The sequence below is a fragment of the Populus euphratica genome, unplaced genomic scaffold, assembly GCF_000495115.2.
Source record: "Populus euphratica unplaced genomic scaffold, PopEup_1.0 scaffold6.1, whole genome shotgun sequence".
Classification (NCBI taxonomy): Eukaryota; Viridiplantae; Streptophyta; class Magnoliopsida; order Malpighiales; family Salicaceae; genus Populus; species Populus euphratica.
The window spans coordinates 2,130,208-2,152,050 of record NW_011499849.1 but is presented as its reverse complement, the minus strand read 5'-3'; the positions used below and the strand labels follow the sequence as shown (position 1 = coordinate 2,152,050).

The following is a 21,843-nucleotide window of genomic DNA, read 5'->3' as shown; positions in this document are numbered from 1 at the left end:
CGAGTGGGAGAATACCTTAAGGGTATTTATGAAAACCTAAAAAAAACCCAAAACTTATATATAGTTTGTTAAACACGAAACCCTAATAAAAAACACATCACTCTTTTTTTTTGCCTCCTCTGCTTTAACAGCAACATCAGCCGTTCAACCCTAGCAACACTAGCTAAAATCATGGCTTTGGCTGCAATGAAACCTATGAAATTTGGTTTAGAGGAATATCATGATCAAGTTCACCGTGTTAGGATTACTCTTTCTTCAAAGAATGTCAAAAACCTTGAGAAAGGTGTGTTCTTTTTATATCAATTAAGGTTTTATGATGTTTTGTTTATTTTTGTTTGCTTATTCTTATTTTATTTGGGTGAAATTTTTGTTATTTTATGTAGTGTGTGCTGATTTAATCCGTGGTGCTAAGGATAAAAGCTTGAAAGTCAAAGGACCTGTAAGGATACCAACCAAAGTTCTTCGAATTACTACTAGAAAAGCTCCAAGTGGTGAAGGTATTGATTCGAAATTCAGATTTAATTGATTAGTTATGTCCTTTTGTTTTATTGCTCACAAAATTAAATATATTTGTACTGATTTTAATTATTGTATGTTAACTGCCATTTGAATTTTAAAAATAAAATTTGTTTCTTTATATTGGATCGATCATGACAGGATCAATGTGTATATAAATGTTCAATAATTTTATTTATTAATTTTCAGGAACAAACACTTGGGATAAGTTTGAGCTCCGTATTCATAAACGAGTGATTGATCTTTTCAGCTCAACTGATGTAGTGAAACAGATAACTTCCATTACCATTGAACCTGGCGTGGAGGTTGAGGTTACAATTGCAAGCTAAAGGATCTGTTCTTTATTAATGTTTTTCTTATGAATTGCAGAATGAAGTCTAGAAATTCTGGTTCTTGCAATGGTTTTTTTGTTTCTTTTTGGAGCAGTTTTAATTAGCTATATTGGATTTCAATTTCCTATAATTAATTGTTCTCTTCGATGAACTATTTGGTGAATCTTGAAGGCCTTTTGTTTTTTGTTTTTTTCCACATTATGCCATATTTCTGTTGATTTTTATCAGTTTTGTATATCATGATGAATGGGATTTTGACAGAGATTTTAAGGGTGCGTGGATGTATTTATATTTACAGCTAGTCTCCTTCATGACGATCTCTAGATTTAACTGCTCTCAAATTCCTATGGCCGTTTGAACCTTACACTAGGGTCTCCAAAAATGGGTGAAAGCATTTTGCATTCAAACTCCTAGCGGAATTGTTAGCCACGTTAAATCATTTTATGAGAAATATAATTAATTTGGAAATTCGGTTTTCAATTTCAGTTATTAGTATGTATATACAGCCTGTATAATTAATTTGACTCTATATTTACTGCCTCAGTTACCCCAAGTTGTCAAAGACCAAGCCCTTTTCAACTTTTTGCTAGAGCCTACAGAGAAGGGATTGAAAAAAAAGGATTTAACCTCTTACATTTTAGTAATTTTATTTTTCTGCTTTCCTTTTCGAGAAGAGCATTTAGCGATTCAAAGAATACAACGAAATGGAAGCAAAAAGGGTCATGTTCATTTACTGCTTTAGTCAGCATGCAGCATGTATATTCCAGCTCCTCCCTGAATCTGAAAGCAAGAAATTAGTATTTATGGATGATGTTTTTGCAGAAGATGCAATATGCTTCATGAGGAATTTAAATGCGAGTCACGTGCAAGATGTGTCGATGCTTTCTTTGCATCTAGCTGTTAGAATGGAATTGAATGTCCTGGCAGTGTCCAAAGAGTCGAGAGTTATTTCACAATTGGAGTTCGTGCAGTCCAACTTTCGGATGTTAACTTAAGCGAGTCTAGAGTTTGGGCAAGGGGGCTTCCGCTCTGCAGTGAGCGGTGTTCAAGTTTGGGTGACTCTCTTCGACCTCAATTTATGAAGTTGACACTGCTACCTCCATTTCTATTTTATGGCAAGTTGACACTGCCACCTCCATTTCTATTTTATGGCTGGATCACTGCTGCGATTCATCGTTCAGTATGGTCTAGGAATCCAACCATGCCTTGTCCTGAAAAGATTACATTTAATCCCATGGACATTGAGTTGATGATTTCTCTTTGCTGGGATGCCACCAGGGATTTCAGTCTTCTACAATCCCTCAAACCACGTAACAAACGAGGGTGTCATCGAGAAGTAGCTCTTCTAGAATTGGAAGAGAAAAAAAAAAAACAGCTAATTGCAATAGCTTACTGCATGCTGGTTTATCCAAAATGCTCAAATATTTGATGAGAAGAAACTATTAATCATTGAGCAATTTACAGCAGACAGTAAGGATTTATAGATGATGAGATGGGGAGTCAAACTAATCAGCAAAGCATATGCTTCAAACACAACGCAAGTGCATCTATACGCAGACACACACAACCCGGGATACCTTTCTTTGGCATCCAAGAAATTTTCTTGCCTTCCAACTCAAAGAATCATATCCACCAAGCTGAGATCATCCATGCCATTTGGAATAATATTAAATTATATACTTTCCAGAAAGGGAACAAAGGCTCTTCCAGCGCATAAGTTAGGATTATATGAGATGGAATATAATTGCACACAGAGTAATTCTCCAAGTTTAAGTCAAGGAATCAAAACAAGTCCCCTACATGATGAGAAGATATGGACAGAATACAGCAATGGAAATGGAGAGTAAAATTGCCATGCTTTCAAGAAAATACTTCAAAGTCTCAGGGAAAGATCAAAATAAACAATGACGGTTTACCTCCTCCAAATTCATTGCTTAACAACTAACTCTTGCATATTCTGTCTGATGAGTAAAATCAAATTCCAGTGAAGAAACCCGGCAAACATGCATTGAACTAGAAATTACCAAAAATTGCATATCCAGAAATGAAAAAAGGAACAGAAGGTTGGGCCAAGACCACAGTGGCAAAATTTAGTTTCGGAGAGTTGGGAGCTTAATAAATGTAATCAGCTCTGGCAGAAATGTGTCCTTCACATCACATTCATCAACGGAACGTTACAACATCCTGGAATATATCATGTGTGGAGAAGAAAGGATAAAACTCTAGGTCAAATGCAACGCATAACTAATATCTATTGTTCACTCAGAACAGCAAAAACAGAGTGAGGAGCATGGTGGACTTTTGAATCAAGAATATATGCCACAACAGACACAAGCTGGTCTAATAGAAACTAACCATCAAGATCATTCACAACAAGCAAGAGAGAAATAGCTACAGCTGAAATTGTCATGGATATCATTACCACACTGAGCCTTTGTACAAAAAAAACACAACTATACAGTAGTCAAATGAATTCAATTTGTTCAGTAAGAAGAAATAAATGTGAAATTCACGTGTGCTATTTTATGAAATGATACAAGTCCAACAATCAGCATATGCTCTATCGGTCATGAATTCTACAATGCCGAAACTACAACAACTACATATTCCAAAAAATAGGAAACAAAAGAGAAAGATGGTTCTGGCCTTGTTTTGATACAGTGCAGGGAGTGCCCAACGAAACAAAATCCACCGACCAAACAATCTTCAACAGAGGACACGATATTCCTCCTTGTACAGCATCAATCAAACATATATGAAAGACAATTTTCATGTAGTGAACAACACATAAATGTTAAGAAAGCAATTGTAAGTATCATAATGAACAAGGAATGTTTTCCAAAAAAATTCAACTCATCTTGCAACAGCCTTCTTGTCTCCATAGTAACTGAGGTACCACGGTACGAATTTCTTCAACCCTGTCTGCAGATCCGTGGTAGGCTTATATCCAAATTCCTTTTGAGCATAACTAACATTTGCGTGTGTATATGGAACGTCCCCGTTGCGTGGAAACTTCATAACATTCCTTTTAGCCTTAACCTTCAAAAGCCTTTCCAAAATGCTAGCGAGATCAGTAACTGGCACAGGAGATGTATTCCCCAAATTGAAAACCCTCAATGTGCCGGCCCTTTCTTCTTCCCTCCACTCCCGGTACTCTTCTATGCTGTATCCAACGAACCCAAACAGCCCTTCACAATATCATCAATGTAGGTAAAATCCCTAGCAACAGTCCCCTGATTCGCAGCCTCAAAAATCGGAATACTCTTCCCTTTCAAAATATCCTTGGTAGAAAAGAAACATGCCATATCCGGCCTCCCCCACGGTCCATAGACCGTAAAAAATCGCAACCCAGTAAGGGCGTGCAATTTCCTTACCAGCTTTCTTGTAGCAGCGTATAAACTAGCAGGTCGATCAGTTCTTTCTTTCTCAGAGAAAGGCACTTTAGTATTAAGCCCATAAGCAGAACTAGATGATGCCCAACCAATAGCTGGTTGTGGATTGGTCCAGGCCATGGTTAGCTTGGGGCGGGATGGACCGAGATTAGAAATGTGGGAGCGTGCTTTTACGAAATTCGGCAAGTTTTTTATTTATTGGAGGAAAAATCTGGCAAGTTCATGCCAAAATTAGTCGTAGGATCACACACCCCGCAGCGCTGATAAAAATATCAAAAACGCAAACGTACGGCGGCCCAACAGAGAGAGACAAAACATGAAATGGGCCGTGTAGAATTGATTTCGCCCACTGCAAGAATACTATATATATTTATTTATTTATTTCTTGGAGGAGGACCGAATCATATTCTGTTTCGCTTATAGGTTCCTAGGTTCCAGAGTTCCATATGATATCTGCCCTTCTACGATAAAGATGCGTGATTACCGTAGTGCCCCTGGGATCGAGGCAAGAGGGCTACATTTTGGCTCCTTTAGCGGAATCAAATCGTCGAAGAAATTATCATGTGATCGAGGTATTGACTATTGAGTCGAGATTAATGACTGAGTAGAATAAACCCAAGGTCCCTCAAGTTTTGGAGTTTAATCAAATTAGTCCCTTTACTTCAATTTTGATCGCTCAAGACCTTGTACTCTTTATTATTGATCATGCAGGGTCCCTCCTTCCAAATACATCATTAAAATTATAAGAGGTCTATTAATGATATTGTTCATTTTAAGATACCAACGATTCCAACCATACCATAAGGAGGGATCATATTAATTTGGAAAAAAAATCGAGTATAAAAATTAAATAGAAGAATAAAAAACAAAATTAATGTTAGTTTTTTTTTAATTAGAAAAATAACCTTCCAAAGACCAAAAAAATAAAAAACTTTATAATTTAATGTTATTAAACTTACAAATCAAATCAATTGAAAGCTTCCATCTTTCTCCACTACGCTCTTTTGTTTATTTTCAATCTTTTCATTATTTTATTTTCTATATAAAAAAAAAGTAAAACTATTTTTTGGATCTGATTTTTTTTATTTCTCTTTTCACAAGGCTTAACCAAGGCATTCAATCTCATTAAATTGACATTGGTATTCAGTACCTTAAATCGTCCATCATGGACACAGATAGAGGAATCACACTTTACCGGCAAATAAAAGAAGCAAGGTTTTGTGTGGTCAAAATTGAATTACTAGAGGGCAAATTTGACAAGTTTTTGAAACTTGAAGGACCATGAATCTATTTTACCCTATAGCTAAATGCTTGCTAACCTTATATTAATATTAACAAACAATACAGTGTACCAGTACATTTGCATGTATTTTTCTGCAAGTTTGACTATTTTTTAAAAAACTTTTAAAAAATAACATGGGTATGAAGATTTTTTTGACAATATTATTAAATTTGATTAAGCTATTCAATCTTAAAATTTACAAACTTAGCTTCTTGACTAGCACAAGTTTTAAATGAAACCGTGTGGAAATTGATTTAAAGTGAATTATTCAATTTAATAGGTTCAGAAATAATATAAATGATCAGTAAAAACATGACATAATTATTAAAAAAACCTTAAAATAATAATTTTTTTATAATATTGAGACAGTGTTAAATTGGATCAACCTTGGTTATCCTGCGACCGAGATTATGTATCTCAATGAGTTTAATAATTTTGTTATTTTTATAAATTATTTTTATGATAAAATTAGATACTTGCAAAATCGAGTATCAACCTTGGAAAAAATTTATTTGACATCATGATAACTTTATAGAAAATTAAAAAAAATCATGAATTTTATTTTCCAACCAATACAATATCAAAGAAGAATGAAATAAAAAAAATTGGAAAAAATAAAGAATCACAAGCCTCATGTCTTTGAAATAAATTTTCTATTTCAGTTTCTTCGGTGTATTCTTAAATTAACACAACTCTATAGTTGAGTTTTTAGGCTTCGTACTATTTCAAAGGATGACCACAAGCCTCATGTCTCTCCAGTATAATCTTAGATTAACACGACTCTCTAATAGGGTTTTTAAGCCTCATGTTATCTCTAGAGATAACTACTAGTCTTATATCTCTCAAGTGTAGTCTCAAACTTGCATGATTCTCTAGTGAGACTCTCGACCCTTATGTTATCTCCAGTGATGACTACAAGCCTCTTACATATCTAAAGTAGTCTTAAACTTGCATAACTCTTCAACGAGCCTTCTCGGCCTCACATAGTCTCCACAGGCCTCCTAAATTTCTTTATTTTTTTTACTTATTTTTTTCTTTTCTAGCTATATGCCCCAATATATACACCCCTTTTTTTATACGAGTTATATATATATATATATATATTCTAAAAAACTGTCATGATCAAAGAAAACACGTTAGCATAATTTTTTTGAACTCTCAATTATGTTGGGTTGGCATGCACCATCTATACACACAAACCTCAAACAGGTGTGTTAGGCTTAGCGCATTGCAAGGCCCAGACGCAATTAGGTTTGGCCCCTACCAAATCCAATGCTTGGGTCTGACAGTAGTTGCCAAGCCCAACAACTAGGTCTAGCGTGTATTGCTTGAGAGTGTTGAGCCTAAAATTTTTTTTTCCATCACACCCTAAGTGTTGTTGGGCACTCTATACTCGCCTTGGCTTAACACATGACCGAGTGCACTACACCTATAGATTAAAAAATAATGTCCAAATCTAATGTCACACCACATATTTTTACATAAATCTTAAAGGGATTATTTTTTAATAATTAAATAAATTTACGTACCGACACTAGTAAATGCATTAAAGTCTTTCATGGCCTACCACGTATCTATCTTTTAATTAAATAATTTTAATGAAAGACAAGTGTATTGTGTCTTAGGTGTATATTGAATGTAGGGGTGAACATTTTTCTTTGTTTCAATTTTCTCCTAAAAGAATAACTGAATGAATTTTTTTAAAATAAAAACTGAAATAAAAAAGAAACAATTAAGGTGTGAATTAATGGACCTCGTTGTTACATTTTTTATAAGGATATAAAAATATTAGAAAAAATTAGAAAACAATGGGTTGAAAGGATATCAGTTGTTGTTTTAAGGGAATTTGATGTTAGGTGTCAAGAATATATGAAAAACAAGAGGCAATGGCAAGAAAACCATGAAGAAAGTTGGACAATCTCTAAAAATTTAGTTGGAGCTCTAGATTGTTTACAAGGAAAGACGGTAGTAGAAGAAGAAAATTTAAACAAGATAAATTTTGTTAGTGCTTGGAGAAGTTTGGCAACGAAGGTGGACCACTTGCTTTTTAATTGCTTTCTTACGAGCATTGTGAAATTTCATGATGTTGGTGTTGAAAGGTTTAATTGTAATATATAAATTTTGTTTGAAGTATTTAGGGCTTAGTGCTTAAGGCCTAAAACTTTTTTTCCTAAAACCAATAATGGCTTGGAGTTGTTAAAGATAAGTGAGAAACAGCTTGAGATTCTATCTTATGAGGAGGAAAAAGGATGAAAGAGAATGGTATTATCCATTTAAATGTAGCAGGACAATTAAGATATAAAACAAAAAAAAATATTTATAATTTAAGGATGGAAAAGCTTAAGGGTGATAAAGAGATTGAGAGAAAGCTTGGGGGGTGTCTGATTTGATTCAGGCTTTAAGATTATGAGAAAAGTTAGTATTCATATCTAATTTTCTACTTGGTTCAATGCTATTTGAACCGGTTTGGTGCGGCTCAATCGATTTCAAATTTTGAAAAACAAAACCAAACCAAATCAAATTGAAGCTTTTTTTTTCTAATCAATTATATATTTTTTATTTTATCAATTTTTTAGTTGTTTTGCTTACTATTAGCTGAGTAGAACACAACCCACAACTAAAAAAAATAGAAATTACTTTACAATCCCTCCATCCTCAAGAAAAGAACAAAGTTTAAGGGGTATGAATATATCTTGAATCACCTTAGTAAAGAGTTCATTATTTCTATATTTTACTGCATATATATTTTTCTAGTATCTCCTTTTAAAATGTTATTATATTTTTTTTATTATAAAGATACTTACTTAAATATTCGAGAGTTCCTAACTTCCTATAAAAGTCATTTTACATGTATTTAGCTTTTTATATCAAGCCACACTTATTTTACCATGAAGAATAGAGCATATTGCAGGATCAAATGACTAACAAATTTATCCACCTATAAGAGCCTTGTTCTTAAGCACCTTACATCATCAATCCTTATGCTACCCAGCCTTGTTCTTAAGCACCTTACATCATCAATCCTTATGCTACTCGGATTTTGCCTCTAATTGAACAGCTGATGGTGCCAGAGTTTCCTATCACTTTGTCTAATGTGGAGTGACATTAGGAAAATGGTTTTGACGAGCAACCAGATATTGTTTATGGGGACGGAGATGGCACGGTGAGCATGGCAACCTAGTAGCAATTGAGAACCTATGGTTAAAAATCAACCTCTCAAGGGTGAAAGGAATTGGCGGGATTTCTCCAGAATGATACGGCCCTTGGTGAAATAACACGAGAAATTTCTAGTATTAATTCTGATGCTATCAGCACAGTTATAATCATGGATAGATATGCATGGATGAGCTTTCAGAGCGTTGGAGATCCCTGATTCCGCCTAATGTGATGTGATTTGTGTGGCCACCTTGTCCAACGTCATATCTTCTGCCATGGAGAAGGTAAATGGGGCAAAATACATGGCGTTTCCCTGGCGGTATTTTTCTTTTTTAATGAAAATAGCAGGATCTCTGTTCCCTGTGCAACACTTGGGCACAATAATTTAGCTCTGAATTCTGAATTTTTGATCCACTAATTAAAAAAGCAAAGAAAAGCGAGGAGGCAACAAGAGAAAAGACAACCTGTACACGGCCTCAAAAGAATAATGGTCAAATCTCTACTTGCCAATTCTTCCACTGCTACCATTGCTACAGCTGCTGCTTGCATTAACTTTTGTTTTAGGCAGAGTTTAAATAATTAATTAAAAAACAATAATTAACTTCGAGGCAGAGGGGACGCACGATTCCCATCGGACACGTGTCACTCTCTAGTTCGCCCAAAAAGCAAGCAAAAGTGCATCAAAGTGGTCAAACAAGAGACCGGAAAGGCAACCCAAGGCGTACGTATACAGTCAAGACCCAAGATAACCGGTCAAGAGTTGAGCTGGCACTTTACAAAAGGCACGCTCTCAGCGGGCCCCGCCCCCACGGGACTTCCAGTTCCCTGATCCATCTAGTTTTTTATTCATTACAGAGATTAATGATTGATTAAGATACCATGAAGTATTTTGAAAAGATATTAGTTATTCTACTTCAGAAAGAAGAAGTGTGGATACTTTATTTATGCAATATTTCACTCAATTGAAATTACCAGATATTTGCTAAATATTGAATTATTTTTTTTATTTTTTTATCTGAAAATTCACAGATACCCATCTCTTTGGATTTCCATGATCCAGAGACCGGATATTAAGGTGATTGACGATACGACTGCACGTGTGGTGCACAGTTGCCAATGGTTTGAAACACTGGCTATAGCCGGTCACTCCCACTAAGCTCCTCTCTTTATCTTTTTTTTTTACCTCCTTCCTCGTCTAAAAAGTAAATAAAAATCAGGCATCTCATCTTAATGACAACAGTACATGAATGATTCCATTCCATTCAACACACACTTTTTTTTTCCTTTCTTTTTTCTGGGGCCTCCATTGGAAGAGACTCCATACTTGCTAGATAACTCTTTCATTTTCTCGACCTCAAATGCTCTTACTCTACTAGGTATGTTCATGTCCAAATTTCTTTTTTCAAATTTTTTTATTTTATCTATGCGGTGAATTTGAGTTGTGGAGGTTCTGTTCATCATCATTGTTTTTTTTTTTCAATCCGTTTTGATTGCTCTTTCCTCACTTTTTATGTGAAGTTGGGTTGTTGATGATTCCTCCCTTTTCTTTGAACTTAAAGATGAAGTTAGTTTACTCACCACTTTGGTATTAGAGAAGAGGATTACATGTTGATGATGATAATGATGGGAAAGACTGTTACTGTTTTGACCAGAGACTCTTTATGCCTTCTCTCCTTTTCTCTTTTCCTTTCCCGCACGTTGCTTGTCCCGTGGATTTGACGGGTCTTCTTCTACTATTATTCTTTTCCTCTTGAATTAGATTTAGATTTAGCTTCTTTTGTTGGATAGTGGGTAGTGTTTTCTTTCCAAAAGGGTATTGCAAAATGCCGATGTATCAGCCAAATAGCCATAGAAATTTAAGGCTAGATGTGGGTGCTGGTGGACAAATCCTGGATCTAGAAACAGCCATTAAAGATGGCATTTTGGGCGGCGGCGGCGGTTTAGTTTGTGCTGGCGTGACGGAGAAATTGGATCTGAAGAAGATGATTGAGGAACTTGAATCAATAGAAGTGCCATCCGTGTTTATATGTCCAATTTCATTGGACCCTATGCAAGACCCAGTGACTCTCTGCACTGGACAGACTTACGAGAGATCCAACATTCTCAAATGGTTCTCTTTGGGTCATCGCACGTGCCCCACTACAATGCAAGAGCTTTGGGATAATACGGTGACGCCAAACAGGACTTTGCAGCAGCTGATTTATAGCTGGTTCTCGCAGAAGTATTTGGCTATGAAGAAGAGATCAGAGGACGTGTTAGGGAGGGCCACTGAGCTTTTGGATTCTTTAAAGAAGGTTAAGGGTCAAGCTAGAGTGCAAACTTTGAAGGAGCTAAGGCATGTTTTGGTTGCCCATTCAATGGCGAAGAAAACAGTGATGGTTAAGGGTGGAGTTGCCTTGATTTCTAGTTTATTGGGTCCTTTTACGACTCATGCTGTGGGTTCTGAGGTAATTGGTATTCTTGTGAATTTGGATCTTGATTTGCCATCCAAGGCAAATTTGAGGCAGCCTGCAAAGATTTCCTTAGTTGTGGATATGTTGAATGAGGGTTCGATTGAGACCAAGATTAATTGTACGAAATTGATCGAAATGTTGATTGGAAGAAAAGATTTGGGATCAGAAAATGTGTCGAGTTTGAGTCTTTTGGCGGGTTTGTTGAGGTTGGTGAAAGATAAGAGACACCCCAATGGAGTATTGGCTGGACTCGGTTTGTTAAATACCATATGTTTAGATGAATCCGTTAGGAACTCCGTTGTGAACATTGGGGCAGTTCCTCTATTAGTGGAGCTATTGCCCGGTTTGAATAACGAGTGCTTGGAATTAGCACTTCATATTTTGGAGGTTCTGTCGACCATTCCGGAGGGTAGATTGGCTTTGAAGGACTGTGCCAACACAATCCCTAATGTGGTCAAGTATTTGATGAGCAAATCAGAGAGCTGTACTCAGCTTGCATTATCAATACTGTGGGCGGTTTGCAATCTTGCACCAGAAGAATGTGCAGCGCTTGCTGTGGAGGCAGGTTTGGCAGCGAAACTACTTCTTGTAATACAGAGTGGCTGCAATCCTGTGTTGAAGCAGCGGTCAGTTGAGCTCCTGAAACTGTGCAGTCTAAATTACACGGCTACTATATTTATTTCCAAGTGTAAGCTTTCCAGAACGATAGAGTGAATGAAATTGGCAGATTGTTGATACATAGCATTTCTTTTACCTCGCAAGAGGCGAAGGAGCTCTTGGGATCCGATGGAACTCGTGGTGGGGGTTGGTAAGGTACCCCTCTCACTCGCCTGTGTATATTAAAGAGCTTTGATACATAGCATTGATTTTCCATAATAGAAGCATCATAACGTGTATCTTAGGCTAATCACATGTTGTGTACCTGGCAATCCACTGTCTCTAAGCTGGTGGTTTTACCAAAAATCTCTTAGCGAGCGAGGTTGTTGTTGAATTCAATTGTTTTTGTTTGCCAAAGGGAACTGAGCTGGGTCATGGATTCGTGATTGTTTCCATCCTCAACAAATGTGTAAAGTATGTCTCTAATGGAGCTTTGGTGAGGTTCTGGTGGTTTGGAAAGTAAGGAAGGCGTTTGGGAATATGCAATTCGTACAGGGATGTATCATCAGTTGTATTTGTAGTCACTTGTATGTTGTTCCGTTGATCCCCAGTTTTACACCCTTAATTTGTAAGGGTTTTGTGGGGTGGAAGTATATTCTTTTATTTCAGTTCTTAAGTATCTTTTACCCCGAGTCTCAAAAGCTGTAGAATGGCAGAGTTTCTTGCTTTCATTGTAAAATCATGCTTGAAGAGCACCCGTTCGTATTTATACATGCTTAAACTATTCCATTTTTCACTTTTGCTTGGGGCTTCTTTCAAATCATTCTTGTCTGTGTATTCACTCTTGAAGTTCTCTGCAATTTGTGATTTTTGCTCTCTAAGGTCGGGATGCAGAGTATCCTTGGTGCTTAATAATTATCACTCCTTTGTTTTTTTGAAAGATGTATTTGAATGGGGGGATAGAAAGGAAGAGATCATCAAACTCGACTTTGTCTGGAGCTTTTGAAAGTTCTGGAGAAGCGGGGATGATGATATGGCATAGAATTAGCAATTACAGTCCTGTAATCCACGGTTGTTTGCTCATATAGCGCTGGAGCTTGTATGTTAATCTACAGATTTTGGTCACAGCAGAGCAAGGAAATGTAGAACTAGGAGTGGATTGTTAGAGACGTGGCAGGCCTCCAAGAACAGCAAACTTAATTGGCATTAACAGAAAACTAGGGTTTTACCAAACTCTTCCTCCCATTATATAATTTTTTTTATTTAATATTAAATTTATTAGTTATGAAAGTTCATAATTTTTTAATTTAATTTTTATAAAATTAAAACATGAGTTTAATGAATTAAATTAGTTTTGTTAATTAACTTTATTTTTTATAGTTTCATTAACCAAAAAACTAAAGAAGAAGGGGGTTTTATTGTACCCCTCCTCACATTATATTATTTGCTTGAATATTTTTTTAATCTTTGTTATTTTTTTCAATTTACTTTTTATAAAATTATATCAAACTTATGACCTGAACCATAAGTTTGATGGGTTAATTTAGTTAACTCGAGTTTTTTTTTTTATTTGATTTTTTTCTTTTTAATTTCATCCTTCAACATTAGATTAATTGAAAATTAGACTTTATGATTTGTTTTGGCTACTTTTTATGAGGTTATTCTAATCTTATAACTTGAGTCATGAATTTAGTAGATTAACCCTAGTTGACTCAAGTTATTTTTTTTGTGCACTAATTCTAATTGGGTTTTTTATTTTATTTTTTAATATTAGATTGATTGAGAATCAAATTTTATAATTTATTTTAATTTATTTTTCATTGGGTTATCTCGATCTCACGATCCGGCTTATGGATTTAATAGGTTAACCCAAGTTGACTCGAATTATTTTTTAGGTCCTTTTTTGTAATTGATTTTTGTAATTTTTTTTTTAACATTGAGTTTATTAAAAATTAAGTTTTATCTTCTTCATATTTTTTTTGTGATTTACTTTCTTTGATAACAAAGAGGTAGAAAAGACATGTTTCACTAAAAACAATGAGATGCAATCCTAAAAAAATAATGAAGAATAGCAAAGTTTTATAGCAAAATAATTGACAATGCAACACCCTTCTTAAATCAACTCTCCCAATGATATTTGTGTCTCGTTCATTTTCCAACCACTTGTTATATTGAAGATGATTTGGTAAAAATATAATAGATGACATTATCTTTTATAAACTCAACTTGTCTGTTGTTTATCAGCTTACAAACTTGCTATAATATAATTCTTGTAATTTTTTAGTTGAATGGCTTTGGATAAAAAGGTAAAGATATTTGATGTATCTTGTTTACAATAATCACAATGAATTGTGAGGTAGGACAATATGAATCTTTGAAGAACTCAATGTGTTAAAGGAAATAATTTACAAACTTTAATTAACCAGATAAGTGTCAGAAACAATATTTTGATGAGGATGTAAAAAGGGATAAAGAGGTATATTCATAATGAACTTTTCACTATTGACTTCCATATACGAGGGCTTCCTTTTAAAGTGAATGATTTGTCTTATCATATTTGTTAATCAAATCTTTATTTTCTCAAGAAGTTATCTTGTTTTTGTTCGGGTTAAACTCTTATATTTGCTTCTTATAGATCTTGGTTGGAGTTGATATTTAGGGATGAGCTTATATTTCTTCTGTCAATGAAAGACATGCATTGTTGCAAAGCTAATAAATATTATATGCATGCAAGAAAAAAAGAAGATAAATTAAACATGAGTTCACTCTGTAAAAGGTGGCAACGGTCATCATTTGAAGTTATTATCACACTGATAAGGAAATTTATATTCATCACAGTCAATTTGTAATAATCTAGACTCTTTTATAATCTAGGTAACAACTATTTATCACCCAAAAGTCTTGGAATTCAGGATATTACATGTTAAGCTTTTTTTTTGATATAATTTACAGATAACACGTACAACCTAAAGTTATGTTCTAATATTTAAGTGAACATAAATATGTTTTCTGTCAGGACTCAAAAGAATATCAGATTTGTCCAATGAAGGTCTTTATAAAAGCAATATAGGGGCGTTGCGAGAAATGATTAAGGGTTGTACACCCACTTTTACCAAACATATACTCAGATATGAGTTCATGCATTATAACCCTGACCAATAGTTGTAAGACAAATCATTAATTCCCCACCTAACCTAAAAACTTATATATGTGTGCTTTTAAAAATTAAAACATGGGGCACGTGGGTCAATACTATAAAATGCATGATCAACATGTATAAAAATTAAAGCATATAAGAAACATTAAAGAAAATGCATGTTAAAATAAATACACATACCAAATAATTAAAACACAACAATCAGAGAAAAAATAAAGCTTAGTCCATAGGAAGTCCTTAATAGAGTTGCTATTTTGTTGTACATGCATGGCATCTCAATCAACATTCTCTCGAAGTTGGATCTTTGAGGTGATGGATGGAAAGGACAAAGAATTCTTATTCTTTATTAGGAAAAAAAAGAAGATGGATTAGCCATCTAGTATTTTGATCATTAAAAACCTTAATAGGTCTCATAATCTGGATACAGGGATCTGGATAAAAAGACTGGTTATTTATAAAAATGATGTATCATTCATAGTATTTTTTACTTAAGATTAGATGCATTCTTTATTTATTTAACATGAAATAAGATATTATTATATTTTTTAATTGTTGGTCAGTCTAATAGTCAAAGTGAATCCATCATGGCAGAATAGAACATAATTTTATGGGTCATGCCTAAGCATTCAAAAATCAAAATATATTTTTTGTATTTTTTTTCTATCAGAGATACATCTTAAATATAAATTTGTAATAATTAATGTGATGAAAAAAAATAAGTTTTTTTGGTATTTTTGAAATATAGGCTAAGTTCTCATAGATTTTATAAATTGATATTAAATTCAAAAATACACGCAAAGATATTTATTAAAATATCTTTTAAAGAAATATAAAATTTAAAGTAAAGTTATTTATTTATTTATTAAAGAAATATTTTTATTGTTTTCATGGAAATGAATCGATTTATTTAATACAAAAAAAGTGTCTCACATATAGCTAGATTATAATTTCAAATATTAAATATAGGAAAGTAAAAATAATGAGAAATTAAAAATTAATTGCAAAACAATCTTTTAAAAATTAAAAATTTATTAAAAATTAGACCAAAACCACAACAAGACACCAATAATATTTTTATCAAGCTATTTTAAATAATATATCAACTTAAAACCAAGCAACATAAAAAATATCACACAAATCTTATTACTTTCACAAGTTTCATTCAAATTTCATGATAATTCAAATAAATCAACATAAATCTAAACATAATCCAAGAATCAAAAATCAATGCTCAATGCAACATAAATTCAATCACAATCCCAAAATCATTATTTAATGTTCAAATAACAATTACAATCTTATAAAAATAAAACTCATAATCCAAAATAAATTATCAAATAAAAAAATCAATTCAAATAAAATAATGTCTAAAAAGTCCAAAATTATGCACAATAATAAATATTTTATCCTAAAATTTTCACAGCAATAATTGTTTCAAAATTTTGAGGTTGCGAATCAATCTCCTGAAGTGTTTGAACGTTGAAGTATTCAAAATCTACTGTTATTGAGGTCGAAGGGCTCCTGAAACAGTGGTGGTGCATGTATCCATGCATCACCACTGTTGACATATTGTGTATGCATGCGCCACCGCTACTAGAGGGGAGTGTGATTGTGGATCTAGTGCTCCTCTTCGCTCTTACAATAGTGGTGAAGCTCGACGCTGCTCGAGGAATGAGATTTGAATATATATATATTGACTTTCTTTCTCTTCCACTTTCTTTAATTCATCCCCTCTATGTACTAACTTTCACAACAGTGGAGGTCGTGTCTCCTTGTCTGTTTTCACTGTGAGGAGGAGCTAGAGCAACGTCGGTTGAGATGTGGAGGAGCTGCCAAGTGTGAGGCTGGTGTAGAGAGAAGCCATGAGGGGAGTTAACCAATGGTAAAGAGAGGCTATGGGTGCCGATGGATAAGTTACTCATGTTGGCTGAGGCTATGGTGGCTCACAACGTAGAGCTCTTGGGCATTACATTGCTGGAGAGAGACGGTTGTCGTGGGAGGAGATTTGGGTTGGAGAAGCAATGTCAAGGCGTCAGTTGGAGAGGCTGATTTATGGTTGGCGGTGGTCAAATGATGCGTGGCGATGGGGGCAAAGAGAATGCTGGTCTGGGTGTTTAGTTGTTGATGGGTGGTGGTATGGTGAAGGACGAAGGTTGTTGGCTGGGTGAGATATGGAGTTACAAAATTGGTTTATGGATGAGGGAGAGAGGCCCCTTTTTTCTTTCTTTTTTTTGGCCTTTTCTTGGTTTTGGAATGCATGTGTATAAGTTAAAGAGAAAAGTGTGGCCAAATGGTTTTTTGGCCTTGTCTTTTCTTTTTGTTTCTGGCTAATGCTTCTTTTCCTCATGTGTGTCAGATTTTTTTATTATTTATAAGTAAAATAATTTTTTTTAAAATTGCTTAGTTTTAGGTAAATTTTGTGATCAAACAATTCAAAATCATTTTGAATTTTTTTTTTTATATATATATATATATATATTTTATCCTCTTGTTTAAATATATTCTTGTTGTTTTGATTTTTTTTTAAAAGCAACGTTAATAATTAACCTACCAGATGAAAAAAATAAATCAATAATTTTAAAATAAGTGTTTTAAAAATTAAATGCACCTAAAGTAAATTTTTAAATTTTCAATTCCTTTGAAAAAATTGAAAATATAAAAATGACATAAATATATCAAAAATATATATTTTAGATTTTTTGCTATTTTTTGATTTTAAAAAAGAAAGAAAGAAAAGGGGGATAAAAAATCCACTTATGAAATTAATTAAAAAAGTTCAACATATTTATTAAATTTGAACGAATGCATGATATTTTGCATTATTAAAATTATTCTAGGAAGAAACTTAGTATCCAATCTAAGTAAGAAATAACTCTTATAATGACCTTATAATGAGGTAATTATCGTTTGAGATAGTTAGTTAATAATATTTTTTAATTATTTTTCATTTAAAATTTACCAAATTAATGTTATTTTAAATGTTTTCATGATCTTGTTATATAATAAAAAAAACACTTAAAATGTATAAATAGTAATACGATGCTTTTAAAAACTAAAATACTTGAAAGAAACATATTTCATCTCATTATTAAATATTAAATAAACACTGGTGAAAATTATTTCAACTCGTATCATTAGGTGCAGAAGTTTTCACACCATCAATAAAATGGAGCCTATGGACTGATACGCAACAAAAAATAAATGATGGAAATTAGTTCAAGTACAGGGCACTCAAAAGGGCTTTTCGCCTCTGTTCGGCGCTGTAGGAAACGCGCTTCAATCTGCAGGGCCCATGACTGGCCACAAGGATTGAGGATGCGGTGCCACCAAACAAGGGTGGGACCGTAATTTCAAGAACTGTCCCGTAAAGGCTCAATAAAGGGAGTTGGGTTGTCTATTTATACGGTATTCAAATTTAATTTTGATTTTTTGAGCGGTGCGGTGACCTACAATACAATACAACAGCGAAATCTTCAAGGGTCTTTTGATAATTTCATACTTATGTTACCTGCCCGACACAACAAAGAACAGCGGAAGGCTGCACTGCACAGTTCACAAGGTATAGCTTTTTATTCTATTTTATATATTTCTACTCTACACTCTTCTTCCCTGTATCGCCGCACCATGGGAAGGTATGGTTCCCATTCTTTAATGCCTTCGTTGCAATTGTTTCGATTTTCATCGCTTTCTTTTCTTGTCTTTCATTTCATGTGGTGAATTTGAGCTGTCCAGGTACTTATTGCTGCTCACTGTTACTTCACTTCTTCTTTGTGTGTGTGTGTGTGTGAGTCCCTTTTAGTTACTCTTTCCTTGTCATTATTAGCCTTTTATGTGAACCTGGGCTGCTGACGATTTCGCATTTTGGTTTCCTTTTTGAGTTGCGTGAGAAAGCTTTAGTGCTAGAGAAGTAGAATATACATAGAATCATAATGTCTTTGATGATGACGAGGGAGAGTTTCTTACTTACACTCTAGTAACCAGAGATAGAGATCAGATAAAAGAGCAAAAATAAATCATGCAATGTAGAAAATATGTCTCCTTTCAGTTGATTCTTTGTGTACTATGTATGTGAATGAGAGAGGGTGCCTTCTGCCATCTATCCTTTTCTTTTCGTTTTCTTTCCCACACGTTTCTTGTCCCGTGGATGTGATGGGTCTTGATATTTTTATTATTCTTTGCCTTTTCCTGTGACATCTCAGGGTTCTTTGTTGAAACAGATTTTATCTCTTCTTGTTGGCTAGTGCGGAGTGTTGTTTTCTTTCTTAAACGGAACCCCGAAATGCGGATGTTTGAAGCAAATAGCTATAGAAACGTAAAGCTAGATGCGAGTGCTGGTGCTGGTGGCCAAGTTCTAGACCTAGAAACTGCCATTAAGGATGGCATTTTGGGCGGCGTTACCGGCGGCGGTTTAGTTTGTGCTGGTGTGGCGGAGAAATTGGATCTGAAGAAGATGGTTGAAGAGCTTGAATCAATAGAAGTGCCGCCGGTGTTTATATGTCCGATTTCGTTAGACCCAATGCAAGACCCAGTGACTCTTTGCACCGGACAGACTTACGAGAGATACAACATCCTCAAATGGTTCTCTCTGGGTCATTGCACGTGCCCCACTACAATGCAAGAGCTTTGGGATGATACGGTAACGCCAAACAGGACTATGCAGCAGCTGATTTATAGCTGGTTCTCGCAGAAGTTCTTAGCCACGAAGAAGAGATCAGAGGATGTGCAAGGAAGGGCTATTGAACTTCTGGATAATCTGAAGAAAGTTAAGGGTCAAGCTAAAGTGCAGACTTTGAAGGAACTTAGGCAGGTTGTGGCTGCACATTCTACGGCAAGGAAGGCTGTGCTGGATAATGGCGGGACTGCCTTGGTTACATCTTTTTTGGGCCCCTTTACTACTCATGCTGTCGGGTCTGAGGCTGTTGGAATTCTAGTGAATTTGGATCTCGATTTTGCAACCAAGTCGAATTTGAGGCAACCTGCAAGGATTTCCTTAATGGTGGATATGTTGAATGAGGGTACTATCGAGACCAAGATTAATTGTACCCGATTGATGGAAATGTTAATGGAAGGGAATGATTTTGAGCATGAAAATATGTCGAGCTTGAGACTTTTAGCTGGTTTGTTGAGGTTGGTGAAAGACAAGAAACATCCAAATGGGTTATTGGCTGGACTTGGTTTGCTAAAGAGTATTTGTACACATGAATCGGTAAGGGGCTCAGTTGTGAGCATTGGAACAGTTCCTCCATTAGTGGAGCTATTGCCCAGTTTGAATAATGAGTGCTTGGAATTAGCGCTCTATATTCTGGATGTTCTTTCAAGTATTCCCGAGGGAAGATTGGCTTTGAAGGTTTGTGCCAACACAATACCGAATGTGGTGAAGTTATTGATGAGGGTTTCCGAGACATGCACGCGGCTTGCTTTGTCGATATTATGGGCAGTTTGCATGCTCGCACCAGAAGAATGTACTGCACTTGCTGTGGAGGCGGGTTTGGCAGCCAAACTACTACTAGTAATACAGAGTGGTTGCAATCCTGTGTTGAAGCAGCAGTCGGTTGAATTATTGAAATTGTGTAGTCTAAATTGCACATCTACCATTTGTATTTCCGAGTGTAAGCTTACGAGAACAATACAGTGAATGTGAGAATTTGCTGATATATACCATCCGTTTCACCTGTCACAAGATGGATAGGGGCTTGAGCTCGGGAGATTAGATGATGCAAAATGGGGTCGTAAGGTATTCGTTTCTCTCGCTTGTATATAGATCAAAGATCATTGATACACTGTATTGGATTTACATGATAGAAGCGTCATAATGTGGATTTAGGCTAATTGCATATTGTGTAATTATTAATCCACTCTCTATAAGCTGGCAGTTCGCCAATTTTTTCTAATATATAATAACCCAAAGAGGTTATGTTGTTAAATTGGGCTGTTCTTTTCTTTCGCCAAACTGCCGCCAATCCGATCCCTAGTTTGGTGATAGTAGCCATAGTCAAGAGAGCGATAACGTGATGGTTTTTTGGCCGGAGTGGGGTGATGACAATTCGGTGAGTGGATGTGGGGAGGGAATTAACCCTTGCAGATGGGCTTGCATTTTTCCCTTGTAATTTTAGTTAATTTTCAACATCCCATTTGGGCTATCGCTCTCTGTGGAGAGCGCGTATATTTTCCTAACTGTTTAAATTGGTGTTTTACTATGACTCGGTCATTGCAGTATTTGTGAGGACTCTGCAGTCTGCATTCAGTGTAAGCTCATGATCTGTATCTTTTATTGGGACTTTTTACCTTTCCTAGTTTGTAGCTAGTTTGTAGGTAGTAAGCTTAATCGTTGACATAATAATTCATGTCAGTTTCTCACTGCAATATCAAATTAAAGCCTCTGCCTGTGTGCACCCCACACGCATATGAGCCTTTTCTGTTCAAGAATAGTAATAGCAGATGAGAACCTGTTGATGCGTTGATTGAGTTGATGTTTCAACCTCTCTCTCCTTCCATTTTCTTTGCATCGTTTGATGGGAAGCGGAACAGGCAGGATCGTTGAAAATTAATTTTGGTTTTGCTAAATAGCACTGTCAGAAGGTTGCAGAAATCGCTGCTGCAATTCACAGAGCAATGCATTTTTCCTGCCGTATATTGAATTTCAATAGTTAAAGAGACGGTGGAGCAAATGGACGTAGGTTTTGGATCTGCTGGTCAAACCAAGTCCAGAGTCACCAAAATTTTAAGGACCTGCCCGTTCACAATATCAATGCTTTCAACTAGGTGCGTTGTTACCTAAAAGTACATGCTTTTCCAGCCGGAATCCCGTAAGACAGTTCACTGCCAAGATTTGGATAAGCAAGAAGGATTCCAGGGGCCCTGGATTCCTCTTTTGCTGTCACCTCTTTCGCCACAAAAAAAAAAGAGGGGTTGTTGTTTGGGGGGGGGGGGGGGGGGGTGTGATTAAAAATGAGTGGGA

General features: G+C 35.3%; 3 protein-coding genes and 1 pseudogene across 3 annotated transcripts; 3 read left to right on the top strand and 1 right to left on the bottom strand.

Annotated features, from left to right (window-relative positions):
• Positions 1-108: 108 nt before the first annotated feature.
• Positions 109-955, top strand: LOC105120545 (40S ribosomal protein S20-2-like). Its single transcript, XM_011018796.1, has 3 exons — positions 109-283; positions 384-497; positions 706-955. Exons 1-3 carry the CDS (start codon positions 172-174, stop codon positions 843-845), a joined length of 366 nt encoding a protein of 121 aa, XP_011017098.1. The 5' UTR covers positions 109-171; the 3' UTR covers positions 846-955.
• A 2,390-nt stretch (positions 956-3,345) lies between these two features.
• LOC105120838 (UDP-glucuronate 4-epimerase 4-like) lies at positions 3,346-4,360 on the bottom strand (annotated as a pseudogene).
• A 5,533-nt stretch (positions 4,361-9,893) lies between these two features.
• Positions 9,894-12,529, top strand: LOC105120542 (U-box domain-containing protein 30-like). Its single transcript, XM_011018792.1, has one exon. It carries the CDS (start codon positions 10,502-10,504, stop codon positions 11,843-11,845), a length of 1,344 nt encoding a protein of 447 aa, XP_011017094.1. The 5' UTR covers positions 9,894-10,501; the 3' UTR covers positions 11,846-12,529.
• Positions 12,530-18,440: 5,911 nt separating this feature from the next.
• LOC105120541 (U-box domain-containing protein 30-like) lies at positions 18,441-20,809 on the top strand. The gene is made up of 2 exons (XM_011018790.1): positions 18,441-18,517; positions 19,085-20,809. Exon 2 carries the CDS (start codon positions 19,165-19,167, stop codon positions 20,518-20,520), a length of 1,356 nt encoding a protein of 451 aa, XP_011017092.1. The 5' UTR covers positions 18,441-18,517; positions 19,085-19,164; the 3' UTR covers positions 20,521-20,809.
• The last annotated feature ends 1,034 nt before the right edge of the window (positions 20,810-21,843 follow it).